Source organism: Muscardinus avellanarius (genome assembly GCF_963383645.1).
Source record: "Muscardinus avellanarius genome assembly, chromosome: 11".
In the NCBI taxonomy this organism is placed as follows: domain Eukaryota; kingdom Metazoa; phylum Chordata; class Mammalia; order Rodentia; family Gliridae; genus Muscardinus; species Muscardinus avellanarius.
The window spans coordinates 18,205,058-18,219,242 of NC_137797.1; the positions used below are offsets into that span (position 1 = coordinate 18,205,058).

The 14,185-nt window shown below is 44.2% G+C and overlaps 1 protein-coding gene across 1 annotated transcript in view; it reads left to right on the top strand.

Moving 5' to 3' along the window:
• Positions 1-14,185, top strand: part of ALDH1L2 (aldehyde dehydrogenase 1 family member L2) — a gene marked incomplete at both ends in the record, with an annotated part of 57,127 nt that overhangs the window by 19,627 nt on the left and 23,315 nt on the right. The window contains 6 exons of the mRNA XM_080705065.1: positions 382-507; positions 1,242-1,333; positions 5,687-5,834; positions 10,385-10,504; positions 12,232-12,359; positions 13,987-14,137. Of these exons, the coding sequence (XP_080561191.1) occupies positions 382-507; positions 1,242-1,333; positions 5,687-5,834; positions 10,385-10,504; positions 12,232-12,359; positions 13,987-14,137 (765 nt within the window). The remainder of the gene's footprint in view (positions 1-381; positions 508-1,241; positions 1,334-5,686; positions 5,835-10,384; positions 10,505-12,231; positions 12,360-13,986; positions 14,138-14,185) is intronic.

The following is a 14,185-nucleotide window of genomic DNA, read 5'->3' on the forward strand; positions in this document are numbered from 1 at the left end:
AAAGAAAAAAAAATCGGGCTGGGGGTGTAGATTGGAGGTAGAATGCCCCTGGGTTCCATCCTCAGAACCACAAAAAACAAAAAACAAACAAAAAAATAACTAGTCTTAGAGGATCACGGTTCGTGAACAGCCTCAGCTACTTAGTGAGGCCCTCTGTAACTTAGTGAGACCCAGTTTCAAAATAAAGAATAAAAAATAGGGCAGGAGGTGTAACTTGGAGGTCAAATGCCCCTGGGTTCCATCCCCAGACTCGGGAAAAAAAAAAAAAAACAAAAAACTATACCTGGTCTTTATGGCCATTCTAGACTCCTCTTCTCACCAGCCTCTCTTGGGACTGTCCAGTCCTCAGGTTTTTTTGTACTTATTTTTGCTATTTTGTAGCTGATGGTGAAAAACCTGCAGCTTGAAGATGGAAAAATGATTCCTGCCTCCAAATACTTTTCAACCGAAGAGACATCAGTGCTAGAACTTACAGCCGAGGAGGTGAAGGTGGCGGAGACCGTCAAGGTGAGCGGGTGACATCCTCGATATTCCTCTTACCTCAGCTGGGCGCAGGGGTGCATGCCTGTATTCCCAGGACTGGGGAAGCTAAGACGAGGACTGCAGGTTCAAGGCCAGCCTCAGCAACTTAGCAAGTCCCTCAGCAACTTAGCAAGACCTGTTTCAAAAGTTAAAGTAAAAAGAGCCGGGGTATAGCTCAGAGGTAGAATGTCCCTAGGTTAAATTCCTAGTACAAAAAATAATCCTTTTATCTTGAGAAACTGAAGCATATTCATAACTGATATCCTCATCCTCAAAGGAGTGGGATTGGAGTTTTATTTTTTATTTTTTTTATAAGTCGCAGTAGAAAATCAACTCCAAAATTTATATGCTCAAACACAGGATATGCACATTTATTTCCCACTAAGTACTTCCAGGCTGTTCTAGGTTGGCTTGGAGGGCAGGGGTGCAGCCGGGGCCTAGGAGCTGGGGTGGTCGTTCAGGAAACCGGGCTCTGCCATCCTCTGGCCGTTCCTATCCCAGAGGACCGGAAGGGCGAGAGCGCACACAGGACCGTGCAGAGGGTTTTCTATGGGCCACACCTGGGCGGTGTGGTCACCCATTGGCTGCGCTGACTTTAAGAGGAGTCCTGTGTACAGGGTGAAGAGGATGTAGGTTCAGTAGGTTCCGTGAAGAGCCACCTAGCTCTGCTGCGTGCTGCTCCGTGGTACCTCCCCGGTAAACATGTGCTTTCCGTGTAGGTCATCTGGGCTGGAATCCTAAGCAACGTCCCTGTTATTGAAGACTCCACAGACTTCTTTAAATCTGGAGCAAGCTCTATGGATGTTGTGAGGTAAAACTGTTACCGAATTCCAGTCCTTGCCCCAGTTTGCCAGATCATATCATTGGGGGGAGAAGGAAAAAGAAATTAATCGATTTTCTAGCAAACTGAAGAAACCTGGGAGCTTGAGCTCTCCAGAACAAGATCTGGATTCTCCCCAACAAAAATAGCAAGTCCTTTTAAGAGGAGCGCTTCAAGGTCACACTGGTGTCTTATCAGGAGGGACAGTTCCTGTTTAAGTCTTCTTTGAGACAGTTCTTATTCAGATTTGCTGGCAAGCCAGGGTCAAGTTGGTGTGTTCATCAGAAGGGGTACAATTGTTTAAGTCTTCCTTAAGTCTGAATAAGACAGTTCTTATTCAGATCCAGAGGCACTTTCCTATCAGTAAAGAGATAAAAACATGTTATTTGATAACAGGGAATGAAGGAAAAGAGGAGGAAAAATGTCAACTTTGAAACAGTCTGTTAGCTGCCAGGGTCAAAGGCAGGCCCCTGTTACAAAACCCATCATTTTGCCGGATGTGGTGGTGCATGCTTGTAATCCCAGCATTCCGGAGGCGGATTTGCCGACAGCCTCAGCTACTTAGCGAGGTCCTTCACAACTCAGTGAGACCCTGTTTTAAAAATAAAAAGACTAAAAAATTGGGCTGGGGATGTAGCTGAGAGGTACAATGCCCCCGGGTACCACAAAAGAAACAAAACAATCTTTTTGTTGTTGTTATTTTGTTTGGTTTGGGTTTTTTGTTTTTGTTTTTGTTTTTTTGGTGATACTAAACCCAAGGACATTCTACCTCCAAGCTATACACAGATGTGTTTTTAGTTTTTGCTTAGAAATGGTCTCACTAAGTTGCTGAGGCTGTTCTCAAACCTGCAGTCCTCCTGTATCAGCCTTCCAAGTATTGGAATTACAGGTGTGTACCACCATTCTAGCTTAAAATTGACATCTATTAAGGCACGTGCCTCCACTAGAAATTTGGATGTGACTTTGAAAATTAAATTTAAATCTTATCAGATTTATTTACCATATCTTTTCTTTTCAGCTTTCTTATTGTTCCCGTGCAGAGACACATATATCTGTCTGTTTACTTCTCTTTGTTGACAATCAGAGTTGTTTTCCAAACTTCTTTATACCTAGACAACTAACCCTTCTTTGTGTGTGTGTGTGTGTGTGTGTGTGTGTGTGTGTGTGTGTGTGTGGCACTAGGGATTGAACCCAGGGGGATTCTACCTCTGGGTCACATTTCTGGCCTTATTTTATTTATTTTTATTTTGAAACACATTCTTGCCAAATTGCTGAGGCTGGCCTCAAACCTATGATCTTCCTGTTTCAGCCTCCCAAGTACTGAAATTACAGGTGTGCACCACCATGCCCTACTAACAACTTCTAGTTGTTTGCTAGTTAAAAAAAATATATATATTTATGTATATATATTATGTATATTATGTATATATTATTATATATTATTTATATATAATATAATGATGTATATATTATTAATATAATTATTGTATATATTAATAATACTGTATATATTGTATACATATATAATATTATATATTATTTTATATATTAATTATATTATTAATATATAATAATATATTAATAATATAATTATTGTATATATTAATACAATTATGTATATATTATTTATATATTTAATATATAAATATATATTTTTATTAAAAATATATTATGGATATATATATATATATATATATATATATCCATCCATGTCTTAGCTGATTTTCCTCCAGTAGAACACTGAGATTGGGAAGCTCTGGGTAAGAATGCTAGAAGGAAATTTTCTCTGCAGCCTGATCTAGAAGTACATGTGACATTGATTATACTTGCCCTGAAATCTTTATTTTCATATCCTCGCAAATTACCCAGTAAGATAGATCTCGAATGAGAGTTATCAAGCTTCTTGTAAGAGTCAGAGGATTGCCCCTATGGTCAGAATTTTTACACAGATATGTGCAGCAAGTTGAAAGGGCTACAGTCTGGCAAGAAAAGTGTGCCAGGATAATGGTGCAGAGTCGTGCGGGTGTGTTTTGTCTCTGGGGAACTGGGAGGATGAGACGGCTGGCAGCTGCCAAGGCTGCGCAGTCCTCAGATGATGGGCGGGAGAACAGAAACAAAGGGGGTTGTGACTCCACGCCATGACTGGTTCTGTTCACCCCCTGATTAGTCCTGCATGTCAACAAGGCCGTGGTCCTGAATAGTCTTATCTATGCATGCATTCCCTTCTATTTATTTAGCCATATTTACTGAACACTCGCCACATATCAGGGCAGTTTTAGAACTGGGGTTACAGTTGTGAACTAGACAAAGTCTCTTTTTTCATGTATCTTTTATTCCAGTAACCAAAACTAATCATTTCAAGGGTACACAGTATTATCAAAAGCCAAGAATTCTGCTTCCTCAAATTATAGATGTCTCAGAAATGATTCATGGCTTACCAGAAATTAATAATTAGCTTAATAAAAAATTCAGTACTATATTATAAATATGATGCTTTTGCCATCAGGATACTACAGGAACTGCTCATTTCATCTTTGAGTGTCTAACCATAGTCAACTGACATTATTGTCTTGATAATGACATCTGGTCTGGTCCTATTATATTGATAACCAAGGCACCTCACCTCTATCAAAGAATAAATGATTGAACAGCAGTGTGGTGGGCTTTCTTTTTTTTTTTTTTTGTGGGTCTGGGGATGGAACCCAGGGGCATTCGACCTCTGAGCTCCACCCCCTGCCCTATTTTTTATTCTTTATATTGAAACAGGGTCTCACCAAATTGTGGAGGGCCTCACTAAGAAGCTGAGGCTGTCCATAAACTGGGATCCTCTTGTCTCAGCCTCCCAAATGCTGGGATTACAAGCGTGCGTCACCACGCCGTTATGTGGTGGGCTTTCTGCACAATAACAAATACACTGTCAATTGTTCAAGAAATGTTAGGTAACAGTTGTAACTTGGTAAATTATCTGTGGAAAATCAAAACATTAGAAAAGACTTCAAAAAATATGTTGAAAGCCGGGTGTGGTGGCGCACACTTGTAATCCCAGTACTTGGGAGTCTGAGACAGGAGGATCGCACAGGTTCGAAGCCAGCCTCAGCTACTTAGTGAGGCTTTCAGCAATTTAGTGAGACCCTGTTTCAAAATTAAATATAATATAGGTCAGGAGCGTAGCCCGGAAGTAGAGGCCCCTGGGTTTCATCCTCAACAATTATGTTGACCTACCATGTGGTACCTATGTTAAACATGTAATACAAACAAATATCTGCTATTCTTGTATGTAGCACAATAAAATATTCTATAGATGACATTCATTTCTCATAATCTTTTTTTTTTTGTGGTACTGGGGATGGAACCCTTCTATCTCCGGGCTACACTCCCAGACCTATTTTATATTTTATTTGGAAACAGGATCTCTTAAGCCACCAAGGCTGCCTTAGAACCCACGTGATTCTCCTGTCTCAGCCTCCCAAGCACAGGGATTATAAGTGTGCGCCATCACACCTGGCTCTCATGATCTTTAAAGTTAGAAAAATGTCTTTTTCGCCAGGCGTGGTGGCATACACTTGTAATCCCAGCGCTTGGGAGGCTGAGACAGGAGGATCGCACAGGTTCAAATCCAGCCTCAGCTACTAGGTGAGGCTCTCAGCAAGTTAGTGAGACCCTGTTTTCAAATAAAATATAAATAGGTCTGGGAGTATAGCCCGGAGGTAGAAAAGCCCCTAGTTTCCATCCCCAGTACCACAAAAAAAGAAAAAAAAGAAAATAAAAATGCCTTTTTCCCCCTTAATTCTTTGTTTTTGTTTGAAAGGAAAGAAACTGACTTTACATGCCCCTTACTATCTTGCTTGGACATAACTAAAATATTTTTGCCTTGACTTATTTTTAGTCATGGTTAAAAACATACAAAAATTACCACTGTTCTTCAAGACAGATTTTTCATTTTCTTGCCTTCAAGCCATGATCCTCCAGTTTATTATCACAGAAGATCTCATGGGATATAAATAGGCGAGCAACAGAAGTCTCACTTCAAAACAACTTGATGCATGATAGTAATACAGTCCTCATCCCCAGCCCCCTAACCCCCCCCCCCTTTTTTTGGTGGTAGTAGGAGTGGAACCCAGGGGCTTTCTACCTCCAGGCTACACTCCCAGACCTATTTTATATTTTATTTGGAAACAGGGTCTCACTAGCTGCTGAGAGCCTCACTAAGTAGCCGAGGCTGGCTTCGAACCTGTGCGATCCTCCTGTCTCAGCCTCCCCAGCGCGGGGATTACAAGCGTGCGGCACCACGCCCAGCATCCAAATTCTTTTAAGAATGTAACACCAACTGGTTCTTACTTTAAGGCTGGTTGAAGAGATCAGACAGAAATGCGGTGGCCTACAGTTACAGAACGAAGATGTCTACATGGCCACCAAGTTTGAAGACTTCATCCAAAAAGTCGTGAGGAAATTGAGAGGAGAAGACCGGGAGGAGGAGCTGGTAGTTGACTATGTAAGCTTTCCCTTGATGTTTCAACTTTTATTAAGATCCATGTGCTAGGAAAGAATATTGAGCCTTTGACCCATTTGCTTTATTTTTATAACCTCTTTGTTTTTTGTTTTGTTTTTGCAGTACTGGGGATGGAACTCAGGGGCACTGTAACACCGGGCTATACTCCCAAACCTATTTTATATTTTATTTGGAAACAGGGTCTCACTTAGTTGCTGAGAGCCTTACTAAGTGCCTCCAAGCTACACCCCACCCCCAGCCCCATTTTTTAATTAATTAATTAATTAATATTGTGGTACTGGGGGTGGAATCCAGGGGCTTTCTACCTCCGGGCTATACTCACAGACCTATTTTATACTTTGTTTGGAAACAGGGTCTCACTAAGTTGCTGAGAGCCTCACTAAGTAGCTGAAGCTGGCTTCGAACCTGTGCGATTCTCCTGTCTCCGCCTCCCAAGTGCTGGGATTAAAAGCGTGCGCCATGCCGGGCGTGGTGGCACATGCTTGTAATCCCCGCGCTTGGGAGGCGGAGACAGGAGGATTGCGCAGGTTCGAAGCCAGCCATGCTGGCGTAAGAGACCCTGTTTCAAAAATATAAAATAGGTCTGGGAGTGTAGCCCGGAGGTAGAAGGGCTTCCAGGAACCCCAGTACCACCAAAAAAAAAAAAAAAAAGCGTGCGCCACCACACCTGGCTATAACTTTTTTTTTTTTTGGTGGTACTGGGGGTGGAACCCAGGGGCTTTTCTACCTCCGGGCTATACTCCCAGACCTATTTTATACTTTATTTGGAAACAGGGTCTCACTAGGTTGCTGAGAGCCTCACTAAGTAGCTGAGGCTGGCTTTGAACCTGTGCGATCCTCCTGTCTCAGCCTTCCAAGTGCTGGGATTACAAGTGTGCACCACCATGCCCGGCTTATTCTTTATTTTTGAATCAAGGTCTCACTAAGTTGCAGAGGGCCTCACTAAGTAGCTGAGGCTGTCTGCAAACCTGCGATCCTCCTGTCTCAGCCTCCTCAGTATTGGGATTACAGGTGTGCACCACCAGGCTTGGCTCTGCAATTATCTTTTATTTTTTTAATTTTATTTTTTCAGAAACATAAAAATGTATTTAGAAAAGCAAGAGATACACATTCAAGGGAGAATGCAGGCCCATGAGAGGTGCTCTGGGGGTTCATTGCTCTTCTTTTAAAGGCAGCTTGGTGAAGGGCAGGGTGGGAATGTGTGTGAGGATCACTGATCACAAGACAGTTTATGGTGGTCTGGTCATTTCCCAGATCCTGGACAGGGCCTCCACAGTCTGATCAACAGATATGCTGAGAAGTGAAGATACCATATCTCTGTCTTATTCCTTAACAGTGCACAAGGTAATTATCATGAGCAAATTTCCAGCAAGTGTGTGAGCTGGCCTCAATGTGCAATCCTCCTATTTCAGCCTCCCAAATACTGAGATGATAGGTGTGCACCCCACAGGGGTGGTGATTCGTGGAGAGATCTCCTCCCTGCAAGCTGAGGGCCTCACACCTCAGGCCCTAGGCTGAGCATCCTTGCATTTTTGCCTTTGAGTTTCTCCCAAGCTGCTCTCCCATCATCCTCTGCAGCTGCATTCAAGGCCCTCCCAGCCCCCAGGGAAGAGGCCCTCAGAGCTGTCTCCCAGGTGGGTGAGTCTGACAACCTCTGTGCGGCCGCTCAATGCCAACAGAGTCTCTTGGGGACTTTGCACAGCCGCGGGGACTCACTGTTAGGCTGGCTTTTCCTTTTCTCTGCTTCACACTCTCCAGGTCTCCAGATCAGCTCCCAGATAAGACACTGAGACTCTTGCCTTTAAGGGAGCCCAAAGTAAGGCAAACTTCCAGTACTTGGATACAATTTATGAGGAAACCATGCCTCGCTTCAAAGGAACAAAGCTACGGCTGAAAGTCGCAATGTTGAGAGTGCCCAAACAGAAACAGAAGAGCTGAGGGTGCTTGGTGATGTCCCGAGATGCTCACTGCCCACCTGGCTCCCTCCTCTGTTCTTGTTGGAGGGAGATGGTAGGCCTCCATGCCATGGCTCAGGACACATGCTTTGAAGCATCCTCAGCGATCCGATGGTGGTCCAGGATCTGCGTGACAGTAAGAAATGAAAGAACCGTTTTCGTTTTAGACTAGTGAAGCCAAGAGTCCCAGATAAAAGTCAGCTGAAGCTGGGCGTGGTGGCGCACACTGGCAATCCCAGTACTTTGGGAGGTTGAAACAGGGGGATTGCAGGTTCGAGACCAGCCTCAGCAATTTAGTGAGGCCCTCAGCAACTTAGACCCTGTTTCAAAATATAAAGGGTTGAGGGTATAACTTGAAAGTAGATTGTGCCTAGTTCAATTCCCCAGTGACGCGCGCGCGCACCCACACACACACACACACACACACACACACACACACACCACACAGTCAGCTGGAAGAGGGAGCTGTCATGATCGTCCATCTCACGGGAGCCTTGCTCACAGTTCTAGAAGTTTCAGTTCATGTAAGACTAGGTCACAACTGGGTGCTCAGGGCATGGGGGAAACAGACGGCACAGGCAGAGGGACTTGGCTTCCACTCATGGAGCCAGGAGCCTGTGTTGTCTTTAAAGGAGATAGAAGAGTTAAGTATTTATACCGACACCTGCATTCCCCTTGTAGTTGCCCTTGTGTATGCCCTGATTTCTTTGTGTGGCTTCAGTTCCTGTGTATTGTCCGTTTTCAGCCTGAAGGACTCCTTGAGATAGTTATGAATTTTCCTAAGTTTTTTTTTATCACCTGGAAATGCTTTAGCTGTTTCTTCCATTTTTTAAGAATATTTTCACTGTACGAAGTAGACATATGACTAAATTGAGCTTAATAGAAGTTGGTTGGGTAACCTCCAACTGCTTGCTAGCCAGTAGACGAGAGTAGACGTTAGACAACACATACATAACAGAGAAAAGGTTAAAATCAGGAGGAGCTCAGGAAATAAATCTTAGCTGGGCATGGTGGCGCACGCTTGTAATCCCAGCATTCAGGAGGCTGAGACTGGAGGATCTCAGTTCGCAGGCAGCCTCAGCTACTTAGTGAGGCTCTTTGCAACTCAGTAAGACCATGCTTCAAAGTTAAAAAGACTAAAAAAATAGAAGTGGGAGTGTAGCTCGGAGGTACAATGCCCCTGGGCTCCATCCCCAGTACCGCACAAAATAAAAGGAAAAGGAAGGAAGGAAGGAAGGAAGGAAGGAAATAAAGATCTTAAAATGGCTCCAGGAAGGCGGGCATGGTGGTGCACTCTTGTAATCCCAGTGCTTGGGGAGGCTGAGACCAGAGAATCACACAGGTTTGAAGCCAGCCTCAGCCACTTAGTGAGGCTCTCAGCAACTTAGTGAGACCCTGTCTCCAAATAAAGTATAAAATAGGTCTGGGAATATAGCCTGGAGGTAGAAAAGCCTCTGGGTTTCACCCTCAGTACCACAAAAATAAAATAGAATAAAATGGTTCCAGCATAAAAGGAAACTTTAGGACCAAAGACATTTGCAAAGATTTAAGTGAAAGCAAAGCCTGCGTGCCATCGATGCTGCCACTAGATGGCGGTGTTGCCATTGGAACCCAGGGGCATTCGACCTCCAAACTACACTCCCTGCCCTATTTTTTATTCTTTATTTTGAAACAGGGTCTCACTGAGTTGCAGAGTGCCTCAGTAAGTAGCTGAGGCTGTCCGCGAACCGCGATCCTCTGGTCTCAGCCTCCTGAATGCTGGGATTACAAGCGTGCGCCACCACGCCTGGCTGGCCCGTCACTTCTAAGTGTGTTCTTATATCTTCAGGAAAGCCTACCTAGCGAGTACAGTGGTGCTCGCCTCTAATCCCAGTACTTGAGAGGCTGAGACTGGAGGACTACAGATTCAAGCAGCTTCGGCAACTTCGTGAGACTCTCAACAACCTAGCAAGATCTTGTTTCAAAAACGAAAAGTATGCAGGGCTGGTGGCGCACGCTTGTAATCCCTGCGCTTGGGAGGCTGAGACAGGAGGACCGCGCAGGTTCGAAGCCAGCCTCAGCTACTTAGTGAGGCCCTCAAACTTAGTGAGACCCTGTTTCCAAATAAAGTATAAAATAGGTCTGGGAGTGTAGCCCGGAGGTAGAAAAGACCCTGGGTTCCATCCCTAGTACCACACACACACTCAAAAAAAAAAAAAAAAAAGTAAATAGGGCTGTTGGGGGTGTCACTTGAAGGTAGAATACCCCTAGACTAAATATCTAGTACCAAAAAATTAATAATAATAATAATAATAATAATAATAATAATAATAAAAATAATAATAATAATAATAATAATAATACCTAGAGCGTTTCTGCTATCACAGGTGTGGTGAGGTCTCCTGCCTCAGTGTCCACACCAAGCATCCTGAGGTGCAATTCTCACCTAAGCTTGTCCCTTCTGGACAGTAGCAACTAGAATCCTGTTGACCCAGCTTCTCCCTCGGTCTTAGTAAGTAAGCTCCTTTCTTGCCATTCAGTATCAAATTGATAAGCTCAGGAATACACTGAACCTATCCATATAATTGTCTCTCTTAGGTTTCGAAGGAGGTCAATGAAATGACGGTAAAAATGCCATATCAGTGTTTCATAAATGGACAGTTCATGGATGCAGATGGTGGAAAGACTTATGACACTATCAACCCGACTGATGGCTCTGTGAGTAAGGGTGTGCGGTGTGTAGTGACCAGCATCCAGGAGTTTTCGTTTATACAGTCGTAAAACAGGAGTCTTAATGTGAAGCTACTTTAGGCTAGGTGTGGTAGCACACACCTGTAATCCTGGCTTCCCTAGAGGCTGAGGCAGGAGGATCACAGATTCAAGGCCAATCTGGGAAATTTAGCAAGACCCTGTCTTTAAAAAGTTAGACTGAGCCTGGTGGCACATGCCTGTAATCCCAGTACTTGGGAGGCTGAGACAGGAGGATCTCACGTTCAAAGCCAGCCTCAGCAACTTAGTGAGGCTGTCAGCAATTTAGCAAGACCCTGTTTCCCATTAAAAAATAAAATAGATAGATGGGAGTGGTGGCGCACGCTTATAATCCTAGTACTTGGGAAGCTGAGACAGGAGGATCGCGGTTCACGGCCAGCCTCAGCTACTTAGTGAGGCCTTTTGCAACTCAGTGAGACCCTGTTTCAAAATAAAGAATAAAAAATAGGGCTGGGGGGTGTCGCTCAGAGGTAGAATGCCTCTGGGTTCCAAAACCAGTACTGCAGAAAATAAAATAAAAATTAAATACAAATAAAAATAAAATAATGCTGGGAATGTAACTCAGAGGTAGAGTACCCCTGCAACCCCCAGCACCACCAAAAATAAATAAAACAAAATAAAATAAATAAAGGTTGAGGATGCAGCTCAGTGTGGAGGCCCCCTGGGTTCAATACCCAGTACTTCTTTTTCCTTTATCACTCTGCCTCCAAGCACTTCATACAAATATACTTTATGCATTTCTCTTAACTATTGGGATTTGGTGCTGTCTGCTGTTAAGTATAGTAACTTTTTTTTTTACAGAATAGATATTTGTATTTATTTATTTATTTATTTATTTATTTATTTATTTATGCAGTGCTGGGAGTTGAACCCAGAGCCATTCTACCTCTGAGCTACACCCCAGCCCCATTTTTTAGTCTTTATTTGGAAGCAGGGTCTCAGTAAGTAGCTGAGGCTGGCCGTGAACCCAGATCTTCCTGCCTCAGCCTCCCAAGTACTGGGATTACAAGTGTATGCCACCACACCCAGTTTGTGATATATTTAGAGAGATAGCTACATCTATACAGATCAGAAGCATCCCTCTGCATAGAACTATATATGGGAAAAAATTGTTCAGACTTTGAAAACTCATGACAAGAAATTCAGCATCCCAAAGGCACTAGAAGAAAATCTAATCTTCCAATATGTGTTCTTCCAGAATGAGGTGTGATATGAGAAAGGCCACATTTTAGGCTCACAATTTTCATTTTCAAATGGTTTCTTTTTTTGCCTCATTACTGGATGTATCAATTTTCTGTCATAAAATTCCTTGGATTTTATGAGTAGTACTCTATTTTTCCCTACTAATATACTATGAGTGAGCCGGGCGTGGTGGCGCACACTTGTAATCCCAGCATTTGGGAGGCTGAGACAGGAGGATCGCGGTTCCCAGACAGCCTCAGCTACTTAGTGAGGCCCTTTGCAACTCAGTGAGACCCTGTTTCAAAATAAAGAATAAAAAGTAAGACTGGGGGTGTAGCACAAAGATAGAATAATGCCCCTGGGTTCTAACTCCGGTACCACAAAAAAAATAATAATAATATCCATACATATGTATATTATGCTATTATATAAGAGTGCTAAAAGCCACTTTATCCATCTCTTACATAACCTGCCCTTTGCTTACTTTGAAATAGACAATATGCAAAGTCTCCTATGCGTCTGTGGTGGATGTCGATAAGGCTGTAGCAGCAGCCAAGGAGGCCTTTGAAAATGGCGAGTGGGGCAGAATGAACGCCAGGGAAAGAGGAAGGCTGATGTACAGGTGTGTTTCTCCCAGATGCAAGTCTGTCTACCTTCTGCTATTGGTTAACACTGCCAAGATTCTAAAAAGTGCTCCCAGGCATCTAGTAGGTACCTATCATGTAACATGCCTTCTGTTCCCTGAATCACATAAAATCTGTACACAGCAGTTCCTTGTATCTGTCAGAGTCCTGTGGGAAAAGACGTTTCACAAAGGACTGTTTACAAAGGTCCATGTGGGTGAGGCCAAGGGAATCCCACAGAGGAAGTAGGGCCCCAGGCAGAGCCGGCTGCAGGGGACGCTGCTGTTCTGCCAAGGTCTGACGGGTCAGAGGGAGGAGCTGACGCTAGAACCTGGCAAGGTCTGTGTCTGCAGCAGGAGCCCACACTGCACCTGTCTCAGGCGGGGGACCGACCACAGCGCAGCAGTGTGGGACCGTGTGCTGTACTCTCACATCTGTCTATCTGTGGACTGCCCAGTTCCCACTGTTACCCAGCATTCACCTCCCTCCTCCATCACCGTGGCTCAGTCACTGTTCTCCTGGAATTTAATCCCCAGCCTCCTCCTCCTCCTCTAATTCACCAGCCCCCTGCAGCTGTCTCCCAGTGGTCAGACGATGTCATCTATGAAGGTCATCCTCCAAGGTCATGGAGTGGGGAAGAGAGTGGATAGAAATCAGCAAATGGAGAACATCCTACTGTTTTCAGAGACAAAATTTCGATCTATTTGGTTTGTAGGGGATAGGAGCAAGGAAGGGAGGTATCAAGACCTGGGAGAGTATTGTCAATCAGTAACCAAGTATGCTAGGAGGAACTAGATTCAATCATAAATTCCATTGTCTCTTTACCAAAAGCCAAATAGTTGACATAATGACCTTGCAGTGGAGCACAACTGTAATCCCAGCACTTGGGAGGCTCAGTACCTTAGTAAAAATAAAAACGAAAAATAAAAAGGGCTGGGGGTGTAACTTGGTGGTAGACTGCCCTTGTGTTTAATTCTCAGTACAAATTAAATAAATAAATAAGATCTCTTAGAGCCAGAGCTGGAGGAAATGTGAGGGGAAGGAGGAAGTCAAGCAGAGAACCACTCGAGGAAGGAAGGAAAGGAAAGATGGGAGGTAAACGTGAAAGACAAATCGTGACCATTCTGGGTCATTTCTGAGTCCCGCGCTTATCTGCCCAAAGACACCGAACACCAATAGAACTCTGTCGAGGTTTTCGTCATCCATTCCGTATTTTCTATCTTGTCCTCTTAGGTTGGTTTTGAAGACATTTCTGTACCAGCCAGAAATGCACTTGTGGTCACAGGTCCGCGAGGACCGTGCGCTGTACTCGCACATCTGTCTGTCCGTGGACTGCCCAGTCCCCACTGTTACCCAGCATTCACCTCCCTCCTCCATCACTGAGGCTCAGTCACTGTTCTCCTTTTGCTTGTAAGAGGCGGGTCAGACACGCTGGCAACCCCTTCTGCTTCTTTATAACTGGCAGCACCTCACGCGTAAAGCCATTTGTTCAGCATCTATCCTCCCTACTGGATGGTGATCTCCAGTTGTGCTCCTTTCGGAATCCACGGTCCTAGGTTGGTGCCTTATCTGTCCCAGGGGCTTGATGGCTGTTTGTTGAACGAGTTTCTCCCCCTGACCATCCAGACTCGCAGACCTGCTGGAAGAAAACCAGGAAGAGTTGGCCACCATCGAGGCCCTTGACTCCGGGGCCGTCTACACCTTGGCTCTGAAGACTCACATTGGAATGTCTGTGCAAACCTTCAGATACTTTGCTGGCTGGTGTGACAAAATCCAGGTAAGCACAGATGTTCTTTGTTCTGGAAGGAAAAGGGACCAACATTTA